This window comes from Cydia pomonella, chromosome 23 (assembly GCF_033807575.1).
Source record: "Cydia pomonella isolate Wapato2018A chromosome 23, ilCydPomo1, whole genome shotgun sequence".
NCBI classification, from domain to species: domain Eukaryota; kingdom Metazoa; phylum Arthropoda; class Insecta; order Lepidoptera; family Tortricidae; genus Cydia; species Cydia pomonella.
The window spans coordinates 11,351,755-11,376,705 of NC_084725.1; the positions used below are offsets into that span (position 1 = coordinate 11,351,755).

Sequence of the window (24,951 nt, forward strand, 5' to 3'; positions counted from 1 at the left end):
GACTCAAAAGACTCAAGTCCCTACCAACACTAATTTCTAGTCGTACATGGGGAAATGGTAACACAATTGGAAAAAAACTCTGGGACATTTTTTCATATTTTTTTATCGAAAGAGGTTGTGATTCTGAGTACAAAGAACACAAAATTTATGAAAAAAAAACAAAATTAATGAAAGTGGCATTTTTTTAAAGAAATGCTCAAACCGTGGCGCATAATGATGATTTTAGAGTCATCAAGTGCAGTCATAATTATTCGTTCAGAAAGTAATTTGTCAGCTTCATCCCGCGCTACTTACCTTTACATACCTGGTCTCCTCTACTTAAATATTTGGGGAGAATCTTTTTTTATTATTGTAATTTAGTTATAAGCTGTATAGGTATATGGATTCCTTATTGTCCGAAATAAATGAATTTTATTTTATTTATTTTTTTATTTTTACACAGATCGATCTACCCCCAAACTAAGCAAAGCTTGCACTATGGGTACTAGGCGACGATATATATACATTTATAGAAAAATAGACACTTATGTACATAGAAAACACTTAGGACTCAACAACAAATATGTGTTCATCACACACATAAATGCCCTTACCGGGATTCGAACCCGGCTTCATAGGCAGGGCCACTACCCACTAGACCAGACCGGTCGTCGTCGTTGTAATCATAACATTGATAAAGTGAAAGTAAATAAAATACGGGTTAAAAACCTTTCAAACAAACAGGTGCGAAGGTCGCAGTTTCCTTAAGAGTACTTCGTATTTACATTCGTCTCGTAAAGATAATTCACTAATCGGAGCTCAATATTCTGTATTGTATATAACAACACTTTATAGGAACAAAGATAGAGCAAAGATGCATTTTAACTTTTAGCTTGAGTATAAAATATAGAACCTCATGTTAATAAAATAATGAAGATTTATTTATTATTTGCTTTGCTTTCCACCTAGGGCTAATGTTTCAACCTATGACCCCACGCAAAAGCCATTTGGCTTCTCGGACTCTAGACGGGATTGGTGCCAGCTGAATAGACTCCGAACCGAACATGGACTCTGCGGGGACTACATGTTTAAGTGTGGCTGGAGAAATTCATCGGCGTGTGATTGCGGAGCTCCAGTGCAGTCTATTAAACACATCATCTATGACTGCCCCAAGAGAAAATTTACCGGAGTTTCCCTGGACCTGCTCTGCCCTGATGTGAACGCAGCCCGATGGGTGAAGAAACTAGATCTTAAATTATAGTACCTACTCAAAAAGCAATAATTAATTATTACACTTCAACCAATATTATATAAGCGACCAGTTTGAAGCCATACGATTAAATAAATAAATAAATTTATTATTGATAAATTACGATCACGCGGCCGCGGTAGGCCTAAGAAGCGCTGGCTGAAGGTCGTGAGAGTGGACATGGAAGAGAACAATCTCACATCTGAGGATGCCGAAGACCGGGCAAAGATTAAGTAGGAAAGCGGACCCTGGCGCTAGGCCGGGAAAACGCTAGGTTGAAGAAGAAGAAATTTTCAGATAAAAAATTTGTCAGGTTAATTTAAATAACCAGTTACGAAAATTCAATATAACATTAATAACATAACTTATCTAGATCGTAAATCAGCAAACTTAAATTATATAAATAAACTTTACAGTACCTAATCCAAATAGGTAAGACTAAAACTACTATGCTTCACTGGCTCAGTGACCCAAATAGGATCTTGGCCTCTGACACAAGAGAGCGCCACTCTGTCCTATCCTGCGCCACTTCGCGCCAGTTGGGTATTCCGAGGGCGAACAGGTCTTTTAGGATTTCGTCACTCCAGCGGTATCTGGGACGCCCAGATGGACGTTTTCCACCCGGGTGCCCCACATACGCTCTTCTCACAGCACGATCCTCTCCCATCCTCTCTAGGTGACCGTGCCAGCGGAGTCGTGTGGCTTTGATCTCGCCAATTATATACTGTAATTAGGCCAATTTTGATGTATGGGTGTGAAGCTTAAACTCTAATTCAGAAAGAAGAGAGCAAGCTCTTAGTTGCGGAGAGGAAAATCTGGCGGAAGATTCTGGGACCTATCAGAGATGAAGATGGAACTTGGAGGCTTAGGAAGAATAGGGAGCTAGAGGAGCTGATTGTAATGCCCAATATAAGACTAAAACTACACTAAGCCTAAAATAACCCACGCTGTACCTAAAGGCTCAAATGTCAATAAAATTACTTGTAGTCTTTCTGACACAAGACTTATTAAAATGACAAATCTTAATATTGACTTATAACGGAAGGCAACAAATTGTAAGTTTCTTTGCTTTGGTTTACCTTTAATTGCTTTCTTCTATATACTACGAGAGAGCGGTGCTTCTTAATACAAGTATATTCATTACTTAAAAAGAGGCATCGCCACAGATGTAAAAAGTTACTTATAAGTTACGAAATAAATATTTTTCATTTTTCATTTTCATTTTTTCGTATACTGCGTGTATTTTTGATACGACCATATAAACAAAGGGTTAATTTAGGCTTTAATGAACACACTTTCATTTTCGTTTTAAAAAAATGGATGACTTCATTTTCCATATAAAATAATTCAGCAAGCAATGTCTCACTACTTTGTTTTAACTCAAAACGTCACATTAATGACGCGACGTCACGACTGTCACAAGTGATCATGATGTACGAAATAACTTACCTATACATAAAAAAATATAATATTTATTATGCTGTTGTGGTTAAGAGTAAATTAAAATTTCCTTTCGTAATCATTTCATACCACTAAAACCTACGTCTAGTTTAATTTTGTGGTTTTATCAAAAATATACACAGAATACGATTTTTTATTTATTTATTTATTTTCCATTCAATCAGCACTAACAGCGACACCTTACGTGCTAATTGGCATTATATTATTGTATTTAAAGGCTAACATTAAAAACAAAAAAAGACTTACAACTTTTAATAAGTTTCTTCATTTCCTATCGCTAGCAATAACCTCACTTTTCACCGATATACAAATCGCTTCGTTTGACGGTTTTTTCGCCCTGCACTTTTATATATTGGGCACATAACCAGTGGGAATTTTATAAACAAATAATAACACACATACCTTTTTCGTTTATTGTCATACTTCATTACGAAATATTAATTACGTCCTATTGACAAAATTAGAAACAAACAACAATACTGTCAACTCTCAATGTCAAACCTAAAAGAGGTTGATTATACTACTCGTATCAACACGTTTAATAATACATTTGCATCGTCGTAATTACAACACAGTTATGTCTTTGTCTTACGGAATTAAAAATACACGTGTGTCTTTTATTTTTGGTTCTTCGTATCATATCATTATCAATGTTCATTTGTTTAGAGTTAATCAAAATTGCATTAATCTAACGTCTTTTATTGTGTATCTTTTATTTTTACTTTGTGTACTCATCATATCTTAATCAGTGTTTACTTGTTAAGAGTTAATCAAAATTTGATTAGCATTACGTTTTATTATTACGGAAGAATAAATACACGTGTATCTTTTATTTTAGATACCTACTTTGTACTCTTCATATCTTAATCAATGTTTACTTGTTAAGAGTAAAACAAAAATTTAATTAGCATTACGTCTTAGTCTTATGAAAGAAGAAATACACGTGTATCTTTTTTTTTAGATACTTTATACTCTTCATATCTTAATCAAAGATTACTTGTTTAGAGTTAATCAATATTTGATTAGTCTTACACTTACGGAAGAAGAAATACACGTGTATCTTTTATTTTAGGTACTTTGTACTTTTCATATCATTATCAATGTTCACTTCCTCAGAGTTAATCAAATTACTCATTAGATTGCACCAAGATAATACGCCCCGTAAATCCCGTCATGTCGTTCCTACGCGGATGTCTGGTTGCACATATCCGCTTGTGTCATGTACAAGTATTATTCTATTACGTTATGTCTTCTAGGTGATATACTTATTGATAACGGTTTAGAGGATATTATCTGATAAGAGTGATGGGTTACTCATTTTCTTTATGGTTATTGTAGGAACCACAGTGGTTCTTTGAACGAAAGAAACCTTTGTAGCCACAGTAAATTTACTGGCATCTTTCGACACATCATTAAAACATTTAGAACGCCATTTGACTTTTATCCTTATTATTTCACTGATATGTGTTAATTTTGTTAAATATCAAAAAATAGCGCCATCTTACCGGGCACAACCTAAAGGTTATGGCGCCATCACTCGAAACGATGTCGCCATACCTTTGGCCTTTGATATATTAGATGGCGCCATTTTTTGATATATAACAACAATTAAACACATATCAGTGAAAGAATAAGGATCAAAGTCACTTGGCCACTGACTGTACTTTTCTTTCCACACACAACTAAGTAATAGACCGCGAGGCAAGAACAGATTTCCATGACCAATCGCCTCCCGCCTGAAAACTCGGGTAGTGGTTAACGGCTAGGTATGATGAACTCTCGTGGACGTCAGCTGCCGCTCCATTGGTGGGTTGAGGAATGGCAGCCACCGAAACAAGTAAAACATAAAAAAATTGCCATCGCCTACCGTTTGATACTTTGTCAAATGATAGTTCAGATGCTATTGTTACTTTAAAAAAATCGTCAGCCGGTTATATCGCGGTGGTAAGAACATCAGCTGGTCGCATGAACATGTATAAAATAAGCGTATACAGCAAAAATTTGCTTGTAGCATTTCATCAGGCGTAAACGCCTGAAAAGCCATCGAAGGATTACGCACATAAAGTGGTAAGGCGCATATTTTTATATGTTCATTTTATCATTTTACAGTTGACGGTCATTCCACCGCGATAGAACCGGCTGACGGTTTTTTTAGTTTAAAACAGCATCTAAACTATCATCTGACAAAGTATCAGCCAGGAGGCGATGACTGACGATATATGCTCCTGGCCCGCGGTCGATATGTAATACTCATGGAGACAATACTAAAACTCCAAACACAATTAGGTTGCGTTGTTTTATCGCAGAGTTCCCGTGGTCATTACCTCCTGTTTCCATATTGCAGTACCACCTGTCTTACATAAATATGTATGCATTTAAGCTCAATTGAAAAATGGGAAGTGGGTCAAATTATGCTTCCAAGTTTTAACCCACATAAACATACATACCTTCATACACAGTGAGAGTTACAAAAGTTTGTAACTGTCAATAAGTGTATCGTGTCTTTAGTCACATATATAAATGTATCTACCCCATCATCGTGAGAAAATTAATATTTACTTAGATAAAATTAATTATGTTTACCCTTAATGGCGCCTGTTCCTTAATCACTTAGTGACTCAAAACACACAATCACTAACTTTAATAATTATCGTCGAGTAAAAATGATCCCAATTATTATAGTATATCATGCTCTATCCGTGTGTTTAATGATCTTTGCACTTTAACACGATTTCAGGTCATTCAGATATAGTCCTTATTAGTTTGAGTTAAGGCCCCACAAAATCACGGCATTTGCGTAGTAAGTTTGACTTTCTCACGGAAAATGGTAAGGGTTACACGATAAATGAAACGATTAAGTAAAAAAAAAATAAACACGTTATCGGCTGCAGTGGAGATTATTCAACTCAGGCGTATGTGGGAATTTGTTTTAATATACACGCAGAAAAATAATAGCCATAGAGTGAAATCACCAAAAGATGAACAGTTAAGTGACTACCCCAACATTCGTTTTTTTTTACATACATGTTGTAGGTACTTAATTATTTTTCATCGACCATTTTTAACCCATTGATTAGTTTTATTCAAAAGTTTAAAAACAAAAACTGAGAATTAGAGCATTTCAAGCATTTGTGCATTGCGTTGCGTCGCGTCTTCACAATACATTTAATGTGGCATATCATTTTTGTGGTAAAACGACGCAGCGTTGACGCTGCGCTGACGCGCCAGTGGGGCCCCTCTCTTAAGACCTATTTAGACTGTTCAAGACCTGCATGCGATTTTTCATTGCGCTATTTGGTCGATCGACTGAATTCTGTAGGTACTCTGTGGTTAGCAATCGTATAGATGGGGCTTTAGGAAAAACAAATCCAAAAGTCGATAAGTTGGCGGAATATCGAGAGGCAAAGCCGGCAAAAAAGGAAATTTAAACAGACTGCGTGCATAGCCAACATGCCAATCGTTTACGCTCCATAGCGAACGAAACGTAACTGTAGTGACACACTAATATGAAAGAGTGATAGAGATAAAAAAAAACATTTATTCTGGTAAAAAAAAACCCTGCTTTTACAATTTTTTCTTCTGCCAAACTGCAAGACAGTTTGTTGGCAGCGGGAACTCCCTTAAATACAGATGGGTTAGCTTATTGCCTAGTTAACTAATAAGTAAGTACGGTACATCTTATAGCTTATTGTGGTGGTAATTTAATTTAAATTAATAGAAACGTTTTCAATTTACATTTAAACATCCTAAATGATTTACATTCCCTTATATCATACGGTATTTCATTATACAATTTCGGGACCAGATACTTTCTACTTCTTTTTCCATAATAATTGTTACGACACGACGGAACCTCTAACATTTTTACTTATTATTCTTGTTAATCTAGGGCGATTAAAATTCATCTTTATTGAACTGCTCTAATGCCAGCAACATCCCTACTTCCTCATGCACCGGCAACATACGGCATTCCACAAATAATTCCTCATAGTCACTTTTTTTAGAGCGAGTTTTGTAGATAGACTAACGTATCGTTCGCTACGGAGCGAACGATTGTCATCTTGGCTAGCCACCCTGAACTTTAGTTTGGAATTGTCATAAGTTAAACTCTCTCGTAGGTAAACATGATGTAATCGTTTTCAATTTGTCGCTAGCCAAGTATTGAACCTTGGACTTTGCAATATTTAGACTATATATAAGTATTACGCTTCGATAGCAATAATTTCTATTTTAAATTGTTCAAAGAAATTTAAAGTGGACTTTGGATCGGTGGTTTTTTCAACAGTTTAGCAGTTTTGTTGTACGAATGACGATTTAAATTATTGTTTAAATCAGCTAATTTGTGATTTCACATGTTCGTGACACTTTAGTGTGCAGGTCATCACCTTCACCTTCGCGAGGCCTCGGGCGGCCCTTGTAAAAATTTGCTCTTCGAGGCCTGTAAACATGTGATCGGGTTCATGCGAGGCCCTTGCTAGCGCGAGGCCGCGGGCGACTAACTCATCGAGATAAAAACCCCAAACACAATTAGGTTGCGTTGTTTCATGGTACCATAATATTGCATTGTCACCCGACTTACATATGTATTCAAATTTTCAGCTCAAACGGAAATCAGGAAGTGGGTCAAAATTAGCTTCCAGTATTTGACACTAACTAAATATTATACTTACATACTAGCCATGTAAACTACTGTCACTTTCTTGAGTCGAATGATGTGAAAACGCCTTTAGTCAGACCAAGATAAGTTGGCAGCGATTTTGACAGCCCAGACAGTGCGGGTGTTATTTTAAACGTCAAACTTCTATGAAACTATGACGTTTACTTAACACTTGCACAGTCCGGCCTATCAAAATCACTGCCAACTTAGCTTGGTCTGACTTTAGCATGATACAATCTTTGTTAGTTACGACATAGATAGGTAATACTGTATAATTCATGATAAATCGTAGAGTTAATTATATTGTTTTATATATCTGTATTTATCTGCACATGGCTGCAATTAAGACCAATTATGATTTTATAATAATATAATATATAAATGGTATAAGCACTATATTGTTACATAATTAATAATAAACTCATTAGATAAGAACGTATTAAAATCATAGGTACTTACAAAAAGAGGGAGGACCGGAACCCGAGACAAACAAATCTTTCCTGAATATATTTTTTTATTGTTAAAAATGTTGCGAAAAACAAATTGTATACAAATTTTTAAAAGCTCCCAACTCGTAATAAATAAACGAAGGAAAATAGCTGTGGGTATATCAAATAGTATAAAATATTGCTTACGTTAACCGCACCAATCATGGGACACTTAAGAGACAATTGGAGTATTTCTGATATTTCACAGACACCTGTAAAATTTCTACCGCTTTATGCGTTAAAAGTTGAATATCCTATTCGTCCTTTATGTTTTCTATGTATTTAATAAAAGCTGCAATTGCTTACAACATTATTAACAAATTAAAACTATGTTTTTTTGCTCCAGTCATGGGATGCATGGCGCCATTAATTTTCAAAGTAACAAATATCAATGACAAATTAAACTTCAGCAACTCTATTGCTTTTGCTTATGGTAAAATGTTGCCAGCTTTTAAAACCTGATGGTAAGTACTTGTTTTACAGGATTTTTCTATACCATCCCATTACTGGCGCCACGCCCATCATAGATGAATGATGTGTCCAGAGCGGAAAATGAGATCTACGTTTGTACAGAGAAATAGTAGCGCGCGGTCGTCACCTTTCTTCAAAAAAGGTTTAACAATTCTGTTACCACAAAACAGGCATTGTACAGGAATCAACCCGGCTATCAAACTATTCGCCGAGTTTCTTACCGGTCCCATATTGGAATACCCTCATACAATTTAGGAGGGATTTAAATCTTCTCGGGTCAGACGTGTAGGGTTATAGCCGGCGTAGCTTTATTTGACGTTCATAAGCGCATTGTAATTAATATAGGCATATTGAATAATACATACATAAATACATAGGACAAACGATACAAAGTTTAAACATAAATAGGGCACGATTATTTTAGGCTTCACACACAAATCAATTCATCTTTAATACAAGTATACATGAACAATGTTGTGAATGTACTGTTTAAATAACATAACGTAAAATAAGATAAGAATCCACGTAACAAAGAAGAGATTTGCACAATAATATCATATATAGGTCATCTCCAGAGGTGCCAGTCATATACGGGCTATATCAATATTTAGTAGATTCACATGTTTATAAATATGATGTTTCTTTTATGTAAACTATCGGCTTCCATGTCATGCGAAAGGTTCATGTTATGTCACGATTTGGGGCTTTACATTTGAATTAAATTAAAGAAATAAGTGCCTCTAATTTTCTGAGCATTTTCAATATTTAGGAATATACGAACAAATACGCACATGATGTGCATGACACGGATCACATAACAGCGTGGCTCGGTTGCGTCGTTTGACTTGGTGTAGGATTCGGCAGGTTGCCCCGGAACCGCTGAAACACCACACCCTTCGGCCAGAAGTCCGCGCTTGCGATGGTGTCCTGCAGCGACCGCGGCACGCGCACCACAAATGAACTGAAGTGCACATAGTGACGCGATTGAAGCTGGTGCACCCTCAGCGTGTAGCGTCTTCCGACGAACGTACTCCACCACCTCGTCGGCTACGGCGGAGTAATGTAGGCGTGACAAGTAAAGCGCCACGCAACTCGTAGGCCAGAAGTAGTTAGATAATAAGAAGCTTGATTACATCACTATATTGTTTGGACAAAATCCTAAACTGTGGGATATCAAATCAAATATCATTTATTTTCAGACAAAAAAGGCCCATCCTAAGAAACCTTAAAAAACTATCATACGTACAGTACAATAATGAAACTCTTAAAAGCTGAAAGTTATTTTGGCGACACAGTTTTCTGTTTTTGCGACACAGCAGATTCCCACGGAACCTCCGAAATATCACACCCTTCGTCTAGACGTTCACGCTTGCGATGGTTTCCAGCAGCGCCTGCGGGACTCGCACCACAAACGAGCTGAAGTCCACGTAATGCCGCGATCGCAGCTGGAACACGTTCAGTTCGTAACGGGTTTTCTTGCGAACATATGCCATCACATCGTGTGCTGTGATAGAAACATGCAGGCGCGATTTGGCGTGGCAGCTCTCAGGCCAGAAGCAATATCCGGCTCCGCAGTGCCACACTGGCTCTTGCGAAGCGCCTTGCGCGTCCTCTCCTCCGACGCCCGTGTGAATCCTTTCTCGGTGCGTGCTATTTAGGCCTGCCTTCTTCTTATGATGTTTATCTAATCACGTGCCGGGTCCAGACACGCGTCGCAGGGCTGCCCGATAAGGTAATTAGCGGGGTCACGATGCCGGGCCGTTTTTTATTACCGCGCCCCAATTCTGTCGATACGCTAGTTCCGCTCTGGTATATTATTAGATGCGTTTCTTCATATATTACATCCCTACTAAAAATAAATGTGAAAGTAGCTCTGTCTGTCTGTTACCCTTCACGCTTAAACCGCTAAACCGTTTTAGATGAAATTTGGTATGTCTCCATACCAAATTTGAGGCCCGGGAAGGACATGAGGATAGTTTTAATCAATCATCATTAACATTCCACGCGGACGACGTCACGGGAAGAAGATACACATAAGTAACGAGCCTGAGACTACTGTTCGGAATTTGAAAATAACACCCCCAATGTTTCGATGATCGTGAAGATGGTTGGCAGACCTCAACTGTGTGTTTCTCCAGAAAATTCCTGCCTAGCATAGACTCGGATCATGATGGCAGAGCATAAGAAAAAAACGGGTATCCATGGGCGTCGGTAATTGCTTAGGTACCATCAGGTGACTCTGATCTGCTCTGTTTATTCGTCTGTCTGGTCGTTTGCCTCCTAAACCTACCGTAAAAAAATACGCTCTCCATTTCTTTGATATTATTTTAAAGAAGACAATTATTTTAACCGATATATTACTTTTACGTGGCGTAATTAATAACAAAACTTAAGGCCCCAAATGAATAACACCAACGATAAAGCTATCTCGTAGATAATCGGGGCGTGGCTGGTGGTGGGTGCGTGATAGCCCCTACGCACTGATGGGTGTGTGTTAGCTTATAAACGCCTGTGTAAAGGTTCTGAGCTTATTTATACTGACCACCCATACCTGCCGTCTCTACCGAACGTCTTAACTATAAAGATTATTTTGAAATAAAAATGGCTACTACTACTAATGGCGCAGCGACCCAAACTTGAGTCTAGTAGTAGTTAAGGGGTCTGTGGACCAATCATGATGATGATGACCCTAACCGATTTCGGCCACAGCGACTGTGTGTTCTGGAATGTACATTTTTAGGGTTCGATAGTTAATTACTGTTAACAGAGTGTAGCTGTTCCACGCTCTGGTGCGCTTTTAGATGAATCGATACGCACACCACGTGCGCAGAGGCGCCGGCGCCGACGAAAAATAGGTACAGTAAGATATGTGTTACAATCTTACAACGTAACGTGGCTTGTTTGCAATAAGATAATTTATTTGCAGAATGAATGTGTAAAAGAATGACGTTAATTCAGACTTTCTACGTTTTGTTTACAAGTAGGTTATTATTACTTTAAGTAGTAATTATGTATAAGTACAATCAAACAGATTTGTGGTCCACCTTAATTTTAGACCAAGATAAGTCTGCAACGATGATAGCACACGCAGTGTACGTGTTATATATACGTCATAATTTCATAGAAGTTACCCGTTTCAAATAACACTTACACTGCGTGTGCTATCAATATCGTTGCAGCCTGTCTTGGTATTAATATTTTATTTATTTTATAATTTTTTTTTACTTTTTGAATCAGTTTAAGGCGGTATAGGCCAATCAAATTTGATTGTTTCAAAGAAATAAATACCAGCAAGCTGGAAATTGTTTTAATACCTTCATTTCATCCTCAATGCGTGTAATTAGATCGAGGTGTGCATCAATTTTAGGAGACATTTATGTAGCCTTTTTGCTCTTTTTTATTTATTGCTTGTAGCTCGAAAACGGTACGTCCAAAGGAAAATGTCAATCCATTTAATATCAAAGAGTCTTAGCTAATTTTTGCATCAATTCAGCATCTAAAACCTCATATTTGGGTCAGTGGAACAGCTGAACTCAAAAGTTAGAAAACCGGGAAAATTTCCCATTTAATTGCAAACTTATATTTTATTAAGAAAAACACCTTGGTGGGTTACCTCCTGGGATCCAAACTCGGATTACACGCATTTAGGACTAAATGAAGTTATTAAAACGATATCCATCTTACAGGCAATTTATTCCTAATTTAAGCGCTTTTTATGGATCTAATTTGATTATAGTAACCCTCTGTATATATCCATTATATATATTGTTATTGTAAATAAAATATTGATATAATAGCTCTATTTAATATGTTAAGATGAACCCATTACAACTTAGTTTACCACTGTGACCAGACAGAGCTTCAGTGGAGTTTAATTAAATAGAAGCCTACAGTGTGTCAATATTACCGTAGAGGTCGCTGACCCCACTACGAGGCGTAGAGGCGTAGCACAGCATTTGTTAACGGCGACATTGTAGCTAATTAATGAGACAAACATTACTTACGGCCCGATTTGAAGAATGATTGAGACACGTTTAAGATCTTGGAAGATCTTTAAAAGATCGATAATTGAACGACATGTCAAAATTGACGTTTATTTCGATTCCGCTGTGATCCCAATAAGATCTATCTACGATATTTCTAACGTCAAAGTGACATTGGTTGCCCGGATCGAGCTGCTTCTGTCGATACGACATACAAACGATATCTAAATGAGAACTTATCTAAACCAGAACTTATCGTTATCGTATTTCATTCTTCGAATCGGGAGAAACAGTACTTACACAGTACATACTTACAGTAATGTAACACGAATCTATAACGGCTGTTTTTTAGTCACCTGCAATAATTTACGGGGTGAATATATAGGTCATACTGAGCAACTTTTACTATGAGACCAATTAGGAAAAAAAGGTTGGGAAGGTTGGTCCCAAAGTAAAAGTTGGTTTGTATTACCTAAACAGATACAATACTGTATTTGTAGCATGAAGATACTAACTCCTAAATTGAAGTACTTGTAATACTAACAATGTTACGGACCCAGTCTGAAATAAATACATTGACTTGAAAAACGTTGGCAGCCCATTGGGACTACCAATACTCATATATTGACACTTTTCACCTCAGCACTCTCAGCAGCTCGAACAAGCCTACTTTCGTCACTCCAGGGAGTGAGACAAAGTAGCTTTTTAATTTAGTGAAGGCCATGAATGTACACGGAATCATGGCCAAGTATCCAGTCTCAAAAGCTGTAATAGTTTTGCGTGCAGTGTCCCGGAGAGGCATATGGCGCTGTTGTTTCTAGCTGTTCAACTTTATGTATTAATGTTTGTTATGTTTTAGTTATTTTGATGATGACATTGACATATTAAATACATAGTAGTTATGTATTCTGTAGAACTAGTTTTAAGATTGTTAGCTCAACAGTCTCTTGACGTGAAACATGTATTTCATAAAAATTTTTATTTTTTTTATTCTTTGACATTTGGAGAACCTTTACACCTCCAAATCTTATTAATGTCATTATTATTGTGTATTATTATTTTTCTCAGACCGTGGGGACCTTATACATCTCTAAACTTAATGTATTAACCGTGGAGACTATACGTCTCTGTCATATTGTATAATATACTTGACTTGGTATATACTAGAATGTAGCATTAGTTTATGAGACTGCTAGTTTAACAGTCCAGACGCGGTTTATTTATTTAGTATAAATTTTATTTTGACACTTGGAGAGACTTTACACCTCCAAATTTTATTAGTATTAGTACTCTGACATTGGGGACCTTTTACATCTCCAGATTTAATGCGTTTTTAACCTTAGAGACTATACATCTCTATTGTATTGTAGTAATTATTTATTTTAAGATTATTATAATGTAATGTTTACCCAGGTATTGGCTGTTGTATTTATAAATGTTGTTATGTATTTTTCATGTCACTATATGATGTTACTATAAATGTTGTATTGACTTGTAAAAGAGCCCTTGCGGCCTACTTGCAGAATAAATTTTTGAATTTTGAATACAGGAATATTTCTAGAAGCTTTCGTCATAATGATGATGCCTTTCATTCATGAATGTAAATAAATGTGGTAAACTTTACTTTATGTTGAATTTTTTTAACCTTTAATATGTTCTCACTTCTGAACTGAAAAGTTATATGTGTCACACGAGTGCAAAGTTATTTTACATCTCGTGTTTTTGAGTCCCTCGCTACGCTCAAGTTCTAACTTAGAATCACTCGCTTCGCTCGTGATTCGATTATAGAATCTTTCGCTTACTCGGTACTCAAAATCAGCACTCGCAAGAAAAACCAACTTTCCTCTCTTGTTGCACAAATAACTATTACATGACAGTTTAACTTACAAACGCCACCATACATTTTACGAGTAACTACGTGTTATTATACACCCTTATCTTGAAACAATTAATTTTTAACGAGCGTCTGTTACTTGTAATATATCAACAATGCGTGTAGGTAATGAACCTTACGGCGTAGAACTTAAACGCGGTTATGTGCTTTTTGTTTTTATAACATGAGATGTCAGCGTTGAATAAATGTCTTGATAAAGGAAAGGAATGCAGATGAACTTCGGACTAAAATAAAAATGGTTTATTGTGTTCATGAAATGGACGCGTGATTTTCTAAATAAATATTTAGATTTTAAATAATGTGTGTGAAGTATGATATAATGTTTCAGTTTGTGTATTGCCTGAGTGCGTATTATAGGTACCTACACATATACATATAGGTAGTTTTTTCAGGTTTTATATAGACTTAGAAAGCACAGTACCCTCACCATGAGTTTCACGCGGCCTTAAACGCTAACGACAGCATTAACTGAAACGCAGTGCATCTCACTTACAATAATTTCAGTACGAGGGAAATGCATTGTGAGTGACGGTCTGCGCGATACGAACTTTAAGTTTAAATAAGTTTTTGGCAAAAATTTCATTTTTGGTACAAGCTTTTATCGCTGACTGTACTTTTTTTCCACAGGCAACTAATACTCATCGAGACAATTCTAAAAACCCCAAACACAATTAGGTTGCGTTGTCTTATCACAGAGTTCCTATGACTACCTCCTGTCTCCATCATCAGATCAGCTTAATGATAACATAATATTGCATTGTCACCCGACTTACATATGTATGCAAATTTTCAGCTTCATCGGAAACCGAGAAGTGGGTCAAATTTAACATGCAATATTTGTCCCATACATACTAACAGGGCAAGTTAAATAAAAGCTTGTAAATATGTACGTCAAATATTAGGTCTAGATACGATACATTGGATCAGGCCCATAATTATAAAGTATTTGTAATTATGGGCATTTTTGCCCGATTTAAATTTCAAATAAATAAATAAAGTTATACGCTACAAAACTAGTTCAATTATATGAAAGTACGTTCCTTAATCTGATGTAAACGCCTACCCGTGCTGCATTAATGTGCGAGACATAGATGACACATTACCAGGCCTAAATGGAACTGGGCGGGACATGTTGCCAGGCAGAGTGATAGCAGGTGGACCAAAATGTTGAAGGATTGGTGGCGTACGGATGAAAGAAGCGCCTGGCGTCCGTTGGCTTGTTGGGTGGATGATATTCGGAAAATCGCAGGGCACTTCTGGATGAGACCAGCCTAGGACCTGGATAAGTGGCGTACACGAAAAGAGGCCAAAATGATGAAGGGAAACCTGCTCTATCATTAAAATTATCATTTTGCCGATGAAATTAGTAACCAAACCTAGTTTATACGTCTATGTTTTACGCCAGAACCGATCCCTTTAGATATAGGAAGCATCACGACCCCAGCCTTCGAGATAAACATTTGTTTACAGTTACGGCCACGCGTTAGATATAACAATCTAAACTATTAAATGTCCATGTCCATTCATCTCTGTAGATAGTATAGAGGTGTAGGTTCTACGGCTGTTTTCTAGGACTAGATTATGACGCACGCCGAAGTGCGTTGGCAAACTCAGTACGGGTTAATAGTTCCTAAATAGTCTGGAAAAAGTACAAAGTTGGTAGGTGTAGTAGAACAGGTATCAGGTGAACTTCTCGGCTTGAAATGGTGGGTGAAAATTCACCTGACTTGTTTTATAGATACCTACATACTTACAAAAAATGTAAGTAGTTACTTAATTGAAATAGTCTTTACGGAATATGCCACCACACCTATAGTGCCTAATAACAATTATTTATTTTAGCATTAGAAAGAACTTTGCAGAAGTAAGCTTGTCACTCCTAATCGGGTACTTTTTGCGGTATTCTTTTTAATTAAAATATTCCTAAGTATTGACCATGCTACATTCAATATTTCAATTATTATTAACAATGAAGACCCTGATAAATTAAATTAAAAATTAAATTAAATATCCGTTTATTTCAGGCCGAGGCCCATAAAGATAAATGTTAGTTACAATTCCTTAGATTATGTTAGCACCTACTCGATACAAAAAGTAATTACAATGAAATTATTAATAATTAAAAAACTTAAAACTTTTGTGGACTTATTTCTAATACTAAAGAAAAAACGAAGTACAGGCAAAACATTTTTATTTAAGTAAGTAGTTCAGACCGAAAGATGTAATGGGAATTTTTGGCACAATCTCTTAAAAGCCGTGACGGCTTGGCTAGTAGTGTCACTCGATTATGGAGGTGAATTTTATTTGGTAATCCATCTTTCTGCCAGTGTTATTCCTGCATATGTAAAATATTCGCGATATACAGATGATAATGAGTAGCCTAAGCATTTTTTCTTCAAATATTGCAGAGCTCCATCCATTGAGAAAGTTTTTTTTTAATTCAACCCCTAAGAGATTGAAAGTTTTCTACAACTTCTTCGTGGGCGAAAACTTCATAATTCATTATCAAACGGGTCTGTTAGGTCAGAAAAAAAATTAAGACAATAAATTCTAGAAAAAAAAATTACATTTAGAAAATTATCTGAATACTTAAGTAAATTGTAAACTGTTCTCAACTCCCTGTATTATAATGACTTACTTATAGATGTGTGTTGAATGAGACTTTGCCCAGCGATACTCGTAATGTCAGATGGCCAGATGCCCGGAATGTTATCAGTTTTGTGTTAATTGGCCTGTAGACTTGCTCGCACCTGACGAGATGGATGACGGAGTTATGAAATTGTCATGGAACTAGGAGGAAAACATGAAAAACAGCCTCATTACGGATGTTACGCATATAATAACAGTTTTGCAGGAAACTGTATTGGATTGTAAGTTTATTTCATGTAATAAACACCTTGAGAGAATCTCGCTAGGTGGTTGGATCAAAGGTCAGACGCAGAAGGCGGTAATCTTGGACACGGCGCGGATAGTCCGCCGGTTACTCTCTCTGCGGCGGTCAGCACCGGCAGCTTGGGCCTTGCCCCGCTGCTGGCGGGACACTAGGTTAGGTTTTTTATAATATGTTTGTTATATGTATTAAAGCTAAGCAAAATACTTACCTATGTATTTATTAAAACCCTCCGTTCCACGATTAGTATACAATATGTAAGTCATTCATTAAAATAAGCAAGTATAGTTGACGAAATATTAGCACCAATTCGACATACAAATTCGGTGCAAATTATATTTCGTCAATAACAAAACGTCTAATTTCTTGGTTCCCCCACTATCATACAGGTAACCAAAATATTGCATAAGTAGGTATTTCATTTAAGAATGAATAGAAAATTAATAAATAATATGAATAGATAGGGTTAAGATGATTTGAGCGATAAGTAGTTTTGAAATGCGCAGAATTCTGTAAAAGCAAAAGCTATCCATACAACCGATCATGTCATTAACGTGTATCATGTACACAACGTATTCGTTATCGGCGGCCTCAGGGGTGATTCCTTGGACCAATTAACTTAGGGTCAGCTATATCTGTCCAATATATGTCGTTATGTAGCAAATGACGAGTCATAGAGGTAAAACGTGTAGATATCTGTTATTGTAGTATACCTAAGTTAGAAATGAGTTTTCATGTTAAATCGAAATTGTGAAATAATATTTGGACTTTCTTCATACAAATGTAATCCCCATTTTTCTCTCTAAATACTGACATTTTTGTCCAACCTAAAATAGAGACCTACGCTAACGCTCGGTCATTAAAATAAAAATCACCTAGGTAGATCTCTAGGCTAGGTTCTAGAAAGACCTAAGCTTTATTTCGTAATTTTGAAACGGTGATTTAAATCACGCTGAAGACCGAAAACATACTCATAAATTCGTAGTTTTAGCGAATAATTTACTTTTTATTATGGACAATACTACTCGTATTTCTATACGAATTACCTAAACAATGTTCGTTATTTAGCACTTATCACACGTAAATATGATATTCTTGAAATAGGTAAGACAATTTACGCGTAAAAATATGTTTTGCCTTGCAATAACCAGGATATACGAATACATAACTGTTATGTTATTATAATTATCTTTAAAAATAAACAAACGGTATGAAAATATAAACATTTACGATTAATTGATGTTGTGATTGTCCTTGTATTTTGAACTGGCCTTAGAGTTCACAGGAAAACACTAGTAGTATTCGTAGTTTATTTCAATATTATCTATGGTTAACGGTATCAATCATGGGACATTTAAGAGAAAATTTTGAGTATATTTGATATTTTGCCGACACCTTTAAATGTTCTACAGCTTTAAATATACGTTAAAAGTTGAATGTTTTAGTGTTTTCTATGTATTTAATGAATGTTACTGCAATTGGTTTCAATATTAGGTATTATCAAATTAAATCTATTTTTTTTGCTACAGTCATGGGATGTAATTAAAATTATTTATTTTCGTAAAATATACAGATGTTTATAAAGTAAGGGATAGTGCTACCCGGTAAGCAAATTTTGCCTGTATTGGGCAACACCGCTCTTCCTTAATTTACAGATTGTCATACGCAAAATTTAATAATAACTATTTATAACAAATATAAAAGAAAAATTAAACTTATGCAGCTCTATTGCTCTTGTTTATGGTAAAATGTTGCCAGCGTTTAGAAACTGATGGTAAATACTTCTTTTACAGGATTTGTGTATACCATCCCATTGTCTGAGCTTTGTTAAACTGTAATCGTAGCGGCCAGCTACGGCGTCGCACACGGGTAGCAAACATCGTAATGTTTCAGCGAATTAACACCAAATTATACACCTCAACCTTCTTCAAGAAACATTCTATTGATAGGTGAAAACCGCAGTGGCTTTTGAGTTTATCGCGAACATACAGATAAATAAATAAATATTATAAGACATTATAATACAAATTGACTAAGCCGCACAGTAAGCTCAAATAAGGTTTGCGTTGTGGATACCTAGACGACAATATTATTATTTTATTTTATTTTCTTTATTTAGGATTACCAACAGATAAATCTATATAACAATCAGGACTGATGCTTATCTAATTGTAGGTAACCACATCTTATATAAGTGTCTTCTATCAGTGAACATGCAGTCATCTTACGGGTTACGGTTTTTTTAATTAAATACTTAAATACCCCACATAGAAAACAGCCACATAATTATTATCTGTGCTCATCACAAAAATAGATGCCCTTACCGGGATTTTAACCCGGGACCATTGGCTTCATAGGCAGAGTCACTACCCACTAGGCCAGATAGGTCGTCAAAGATATACAGGCAGACGCGGCGGGGGACTTTGTTTTATAAGGTGTAGTGATACACCCAATGTAGTATAATAATATAACTAAGAAAAGGAGCCTAATACCTAACTCCACAGTGAAACTGAATGTAGTTTGGTAGAGGTTTGTTAACCTGTGATCGTAACATTTATTTCTACTTAATCCATCTTCTAAGTCCGTCCGATTGACTCCGCTTGTTAATTTTCCTTATGGCAGTCTTCCACTTCTCCCTGTTGGTTGATTTGTGGAGACGTTGCTTAAGGTGATGTCCATCTGGGCGGATGTTTGGTCGCACCATCTCGTTGGACTTGGTCCTCTACTGGCCGTCCACCTTTCCCATACCCACAAGTCTCTCCAAGTTACCCAATATAATAGTTGTCCAATAAATAAATAACAAATATTTATTTATTTATGTTTCAGGGGAGTGCCTTACGTCGGGTCGATACCCGTTTACGTGTCTGCAGTTCGAGCTGCCCCCAGACCTGGAGCCCGAGGAGGTGACAGTCGTCGAGCTCTGGTTTTTCAAGGTAAATAAATTGTTATTTGTATCTATTATTGTAAATGCCACCAAGATATTAAAGATCAATTTACCTATTCATAACTATATATTTACATATTATCACACCTACTAACTCCCTCTACTTTATCACTTGCCTTTGGCACTTAACTTAGTGCTAAGATAACTTCAGAGATGAAGTGGACCTGGTTGGTAGTAGGTACCGAAACAAAAACTTGGAAAAAGCTTTTTTCCGAAATTGAAACTAAAAATTAACACTGAACAGTTAAGATTAAGGGTGGGGTTAGTGAGATGAAGGGTGAAGAGTAAGGGTGAAGGGTTAGGGAGGGGAAAGGGTAAGGGGATCTAATTGTTAGATAACATGTGGAAAAGGGTAGGGCCATTAAAACTCTGTAGCACCCTTAATCTTATTAACTTTATTTTACGTCTTTAGAGTAAGAGAGGAAAATACTAAAATAAGTTATTATTCGTGTAACTACATCAATTTGTAAATTAATACATTCTTAAGTGTAGGTAAGTAAATATAACCAGCCTGTTGTCTACCCCAACTTTTTTGTATTACTACTTTTTTTTCATTCTAGCGTGACTTAGAGTAGGTATATTTCTAAAGTACAAGTTGAGCCAAAATTACATTTCCTTCTACATAAATTTCTCTCCCGTTCCAGGAGCCCGATCCACTAGACGAATACAACCAAACGTTCGTGATCTCCGAAGCGGCGCACTGGGACAGCCAACAGCAGTTCAAGAAAACAAGACCCATCGCCATCAAAGAGACGGATACAGGAGAAGGCTGGGTTAGAGTGGAGCTGGCGTGGGCGGTCAGGGTGTGGCTGGAGGAGCGGGAGAGGTTACACACACTTCACGTGGCTTGCAGGACTTGTCAGGTAAGAATAGTTGACTTTGTATGAGGTATCCTACTTCTTTCATATCAACTTAGCTAAGCTAGTGACACAGAGCGCAGACACTTGAAGTTCATTGGACAGAAGGGACCAATATGCGCGTCCAACAGCAGTTTAAGGCAAGGCGCATCGCCATCAGAGACGGACACACGGGGAAGGGTAGGTTAGGGTGGAATTAGCTTGGAGGAGCGGAAGAGGTTACACATACTTCATGTGGCTTGCAGACTTATCAGGTGAGGCCCATTTTACGGGGTCATTTACCAAGCCATTAAGTGACTAACTATAACCATAAGATCACCATAAGGTCATAACTATAAGATCAGCTGTTGGTCCACTGACCTATGTAACCGTCACAGAATCCTCCTGAGGATTCGTCAGAAGGCACCGCTATCAATCGCATCAAGAACAGTCCCACTTTATTCTTTAACATGTATAAAGAGGCTTTAACAGACATCATATTTTATGGTGTACGATTATCTTTTTAGCACTGATAACTTTCGTAACTGAGACTAGATACGAACAATACATCTTCATATTTAATTACCAGATCCCTTTGATACCAACTAACATACTTATATAGATCCATGTTGTCCACAGCTCCGCCGCTCCCCCCTCTCATTTCACGAGAAGCGGCGTCCATTCCTCGTACTCTACACGAAATATGCCGGGAAAAGAAGAAGAAACCGCGCGCTGGAGTGCGGCTCCGGCACTACAGACTGCTGTAGAGAACCGCTCTATGTCGACTTTAAGACGATAGGTAAGTTGGAGCTCTATCTATGCTGTCCCTTCCAGTAGAGCGCCGATCTTCCTGACTTACAGTAGAATGGTTGAGTCCAAATACAGTAAAACCGAACCAACTATAGTCCAGGTGCTACTTGTCGTTCAAAATTAACTAGAATATCTTCGTTCAGGTGTGACAAATATTTATATATGGAAGAAAAAACTCAGACAAAATCAAAAACGACATTGGTGTTTATATTGAACTTGTGAACCATAAGTGTAGTACTACTCCTGGACTAGTTTGGTGAATTTGGGGTGACTGAATTCTATAGCGTGTGACAGAGACGGCACGCCTACACGTTCGTTGGGAGTTGGTGGCACTCCAACTGTGCGTTAGCCAATAGAATTAGTCGAGGTCGCCCCCCCACCCCCCCCACCCGGCTCGCTTCCTGACCGATTAAGCCGCAGGTCAATTTATGCTGGCGCCCAACGTGGGCGCCAGCATAAATCGTTGAGTATTAGACTTTTTGTTTGTGGCAACGCGACAAACAAAAAGTCTAATAGTACTCAACGATTTACCGCTAATATTATAACCAGAGTAACCGGAACTCTATTTTCAACTTCTACGCTTCCTCTTATATTAGCTGAAAATCGTTGACCAATAGACTTATTGTTTGCCGCGAGAGTTCCGCTACTTGACGCTAGATGTAGACTTTTGGTCTTCTTAATTCTCTTTGTCAAAACTGAAGCATGATAAATGGAACTACAAACAGGTTATAATGTTACGTTCTTGATGACAGGTTGGGCAGACTGGATAATCAAGCCGGCGGGCTACCACGCGTACTTCTGTAAGGGCAACTGTGCGCCAATCTCGGCCGTCACGCAGACGGGAAGCTACCACAATAATATTATTAGAGTAAGTTAAATTATCCTAAGCCACAAGTCCACAGCTAAACATAGGCTATTAGCACTGTTGGCCGAACGTAAATTCCAATTGACCACTAACCATTACAAATTGAACCGAAAACCGTAACGGCCGGTTACAGTTTACGGTTCAATTTGTTATGGTTAATTGCATTAACGTTTCGGCCAACACTGGGCAATAGGCATACTCCATCGATCGCCACCAAACACTAGGAATTAGGGTGGACTATTTGATAACATAAGCATTCTCCATCGATCGCTACAAACCATCAGAATGAACTATTTAGAGAGTTTTATATCTCTAAAGAATTTTATTATTTTCGTTTTTTTTAGTAATACATTTAGAGATACAGTCTCTAAATGTCGTATTACAAAAAAAAAACTTTTCTAATAAAGTATCTAGATAGATTTGATAAATAGTATTTGATTCCATATTTGTAATTTTTGGCTTATTTTATTGTTTGTAAAAATTTACATGATTATAGTTAGTGCCCCTGTGGCCTATTTGCTGAATAAATGATTAATGTTTGGTAAATTGGCGTCGTCGCAGATAATTGTGGATGAACTGCGTAATTGCGTATCTCTAGCCGAATATCTACAATATCTACGAAACATTTTACACATATTCTGATGCGAATATCACACTTTAAAAACGAGGTGTTAAATATTAGTCTCCCCATTCTCACAATAGATGTCGCTATTCTTGGTGAAAAGGTTAAAACTTGGACATCAACACTAACAAAACCTTTATTTCCAGAAATATTTCTACACGGTGGGCAAGCCGGAGTTCAAGCCATGCTGTGCACCAACCACCTTCAGCTCTCTGCAGCTCCTGTACATGGATTCAAATAATACTGTGACGCAGAAAACCCTGCCCAACATGGTGGTAGAAACTTGTGGGTGTATGTGATGATAGTCTTGTTCTCGACTTTCGAATACAACGTATCGTAGGCAAATAGAAATTCGAGAAACAAGAGGATTAATCGATATTACAATGTGTTGAGCAAAATTGTGCCCAATTTAAAAAAACTCAAATAGTTCAACTTTTTTTATTTTATTTTTCTTGACAGCACGTATTTTACTTTTCTGTAGAATAAATCCTTTTTCGGGCTACATCTATACAAGTCTCATTTTTTTATAAGTGCTCAAATCTGCTATTTACAGAACAAATTTTTAATTAAATAAATAACATAATCTGTTATACCGAAGTACATAGTCAGACCAAGCTAAGTTGGCAGCGAATTTTAAACGTCATGACGTTAACACAGGCTGGGCTATCAAAATTGCTGAAACTTAGTTTGGTCTGACTCTAGATACCGGTAAAAAATGGTTTTCAATGGGCCAGTGGTATCAGTGGCATGCGATTGTAACTGTAATGTTATTTGTATTTTTTCTCAGCTTCATTTGTAGTTGTAAGATATACGTAATTATTTGTGAAGAAGAGTCTCTTTTAGGAAATTTTCTCGAAAGCAAGCGACAAGAAGTGGGTGGCTGCTTGGCGCTTGCACTTGTGAAAGAGTTTTTGTTGCGTTAATATAATATACGAATGAAGATGAGCGCAAGAATGGGGTTGGCCGTGCAATAGTAGATTGTTAACCAAGGGATGAAATGCATCCATTCATGTGGAGATAGTTTAATTGAGTCCCATAGATAGTCCAAGACTGAAATAGTGCCTTTTACCCGACTTAAACACTCTACTATTCATACGAAGAAAGTAAAATGCACGTTTAAAAAAAAGGCATGACTAAGTATAAAGTTTCATAGCATTTCTTGAGGATACTTTCTTCTTTTGCCTCCTTTTCTGGGTCAGTTAAGTTGGACACCCTTAACTTTCTTTCAAATATCCCAACTCCTGACTATCCCCCTTTCTCTCTTGCTCAATTTACTGACAGTGACGTTAAGAAGAACGTAATAGCCATCTCGTCTAATGCCGTTGGAGTCGATAACCTGAGCCGAAACATGATCCTTCCTCTCATTGACGTCATAGCTCCTATTATCACCTGTATCCTCAATAGCTCCATTTCTTCTAATGTTTTCCCATCGCTTTGGAAAGATGCCGACGTTATTCCTTTGCCTAAAAAGTCCAGTCCCTCCTCCTTCTCAGATTACCGTCCTATTTCCATTCTTCCTTTCCTCTCAAAAGTTCTAGAGCGTCTAGTACATCAGCAGTTTACTTCTTTTTTGAACAGACATGCGCTCATGAACCCATACCAATCCGGTTTCCGTTCAGGCCACAGCACAACTACCGCTCTTGTAAAAATTACTGATGATATCCGGGCTGGTATGGATAATCGTAAGATCACGGTATTATCGCTTTTGGATTTCAGTAATGCTTTCAACACGGTTGACTTCGATATCTTGCTAGGCATATTGCGTTCACTTAATGTATCTCCTGCGGTAGTTGACTGGTTTC

General features: G+C 37.1%; 1 protein-coding gene across 1 annotated transcript in view; it reads left to right on the forward strand.

The window, feature by feature from the left end:
• Positions 1-24,321, forward strand: part of LOC133530631 (inhibin beta B chain) — a 28,468-nt gene extending 4,147 nt beyond the window's left edge. The window contains exons 2-6 of the mRNA XM_061868639.1: positions 19,899-20,005; positions 20,661-20,879; positions 21,492-21,651; positions 22,415-22,530; positions 23,296-24,321. Of these exons, the coding sequence (XP_061724623.1) occupies positions 19,899-20,005; positions 20,661-20,879; positions 21,492-21,651; positions 22,415-22,530; positions 23,296-23,448 (755 nt within the window). The 3' untranslated portion in view covers positions 23,449-24,321. The remainder of the gene's footprint in view (positions 1-19,898; positions 20,006-20,660; positions 20,880-21,491; positions 21,652-22,414; positions 22,531-23,295) is intronic.
• Positions 24,322-24,951: the final 630 nt, after the last annotated feature.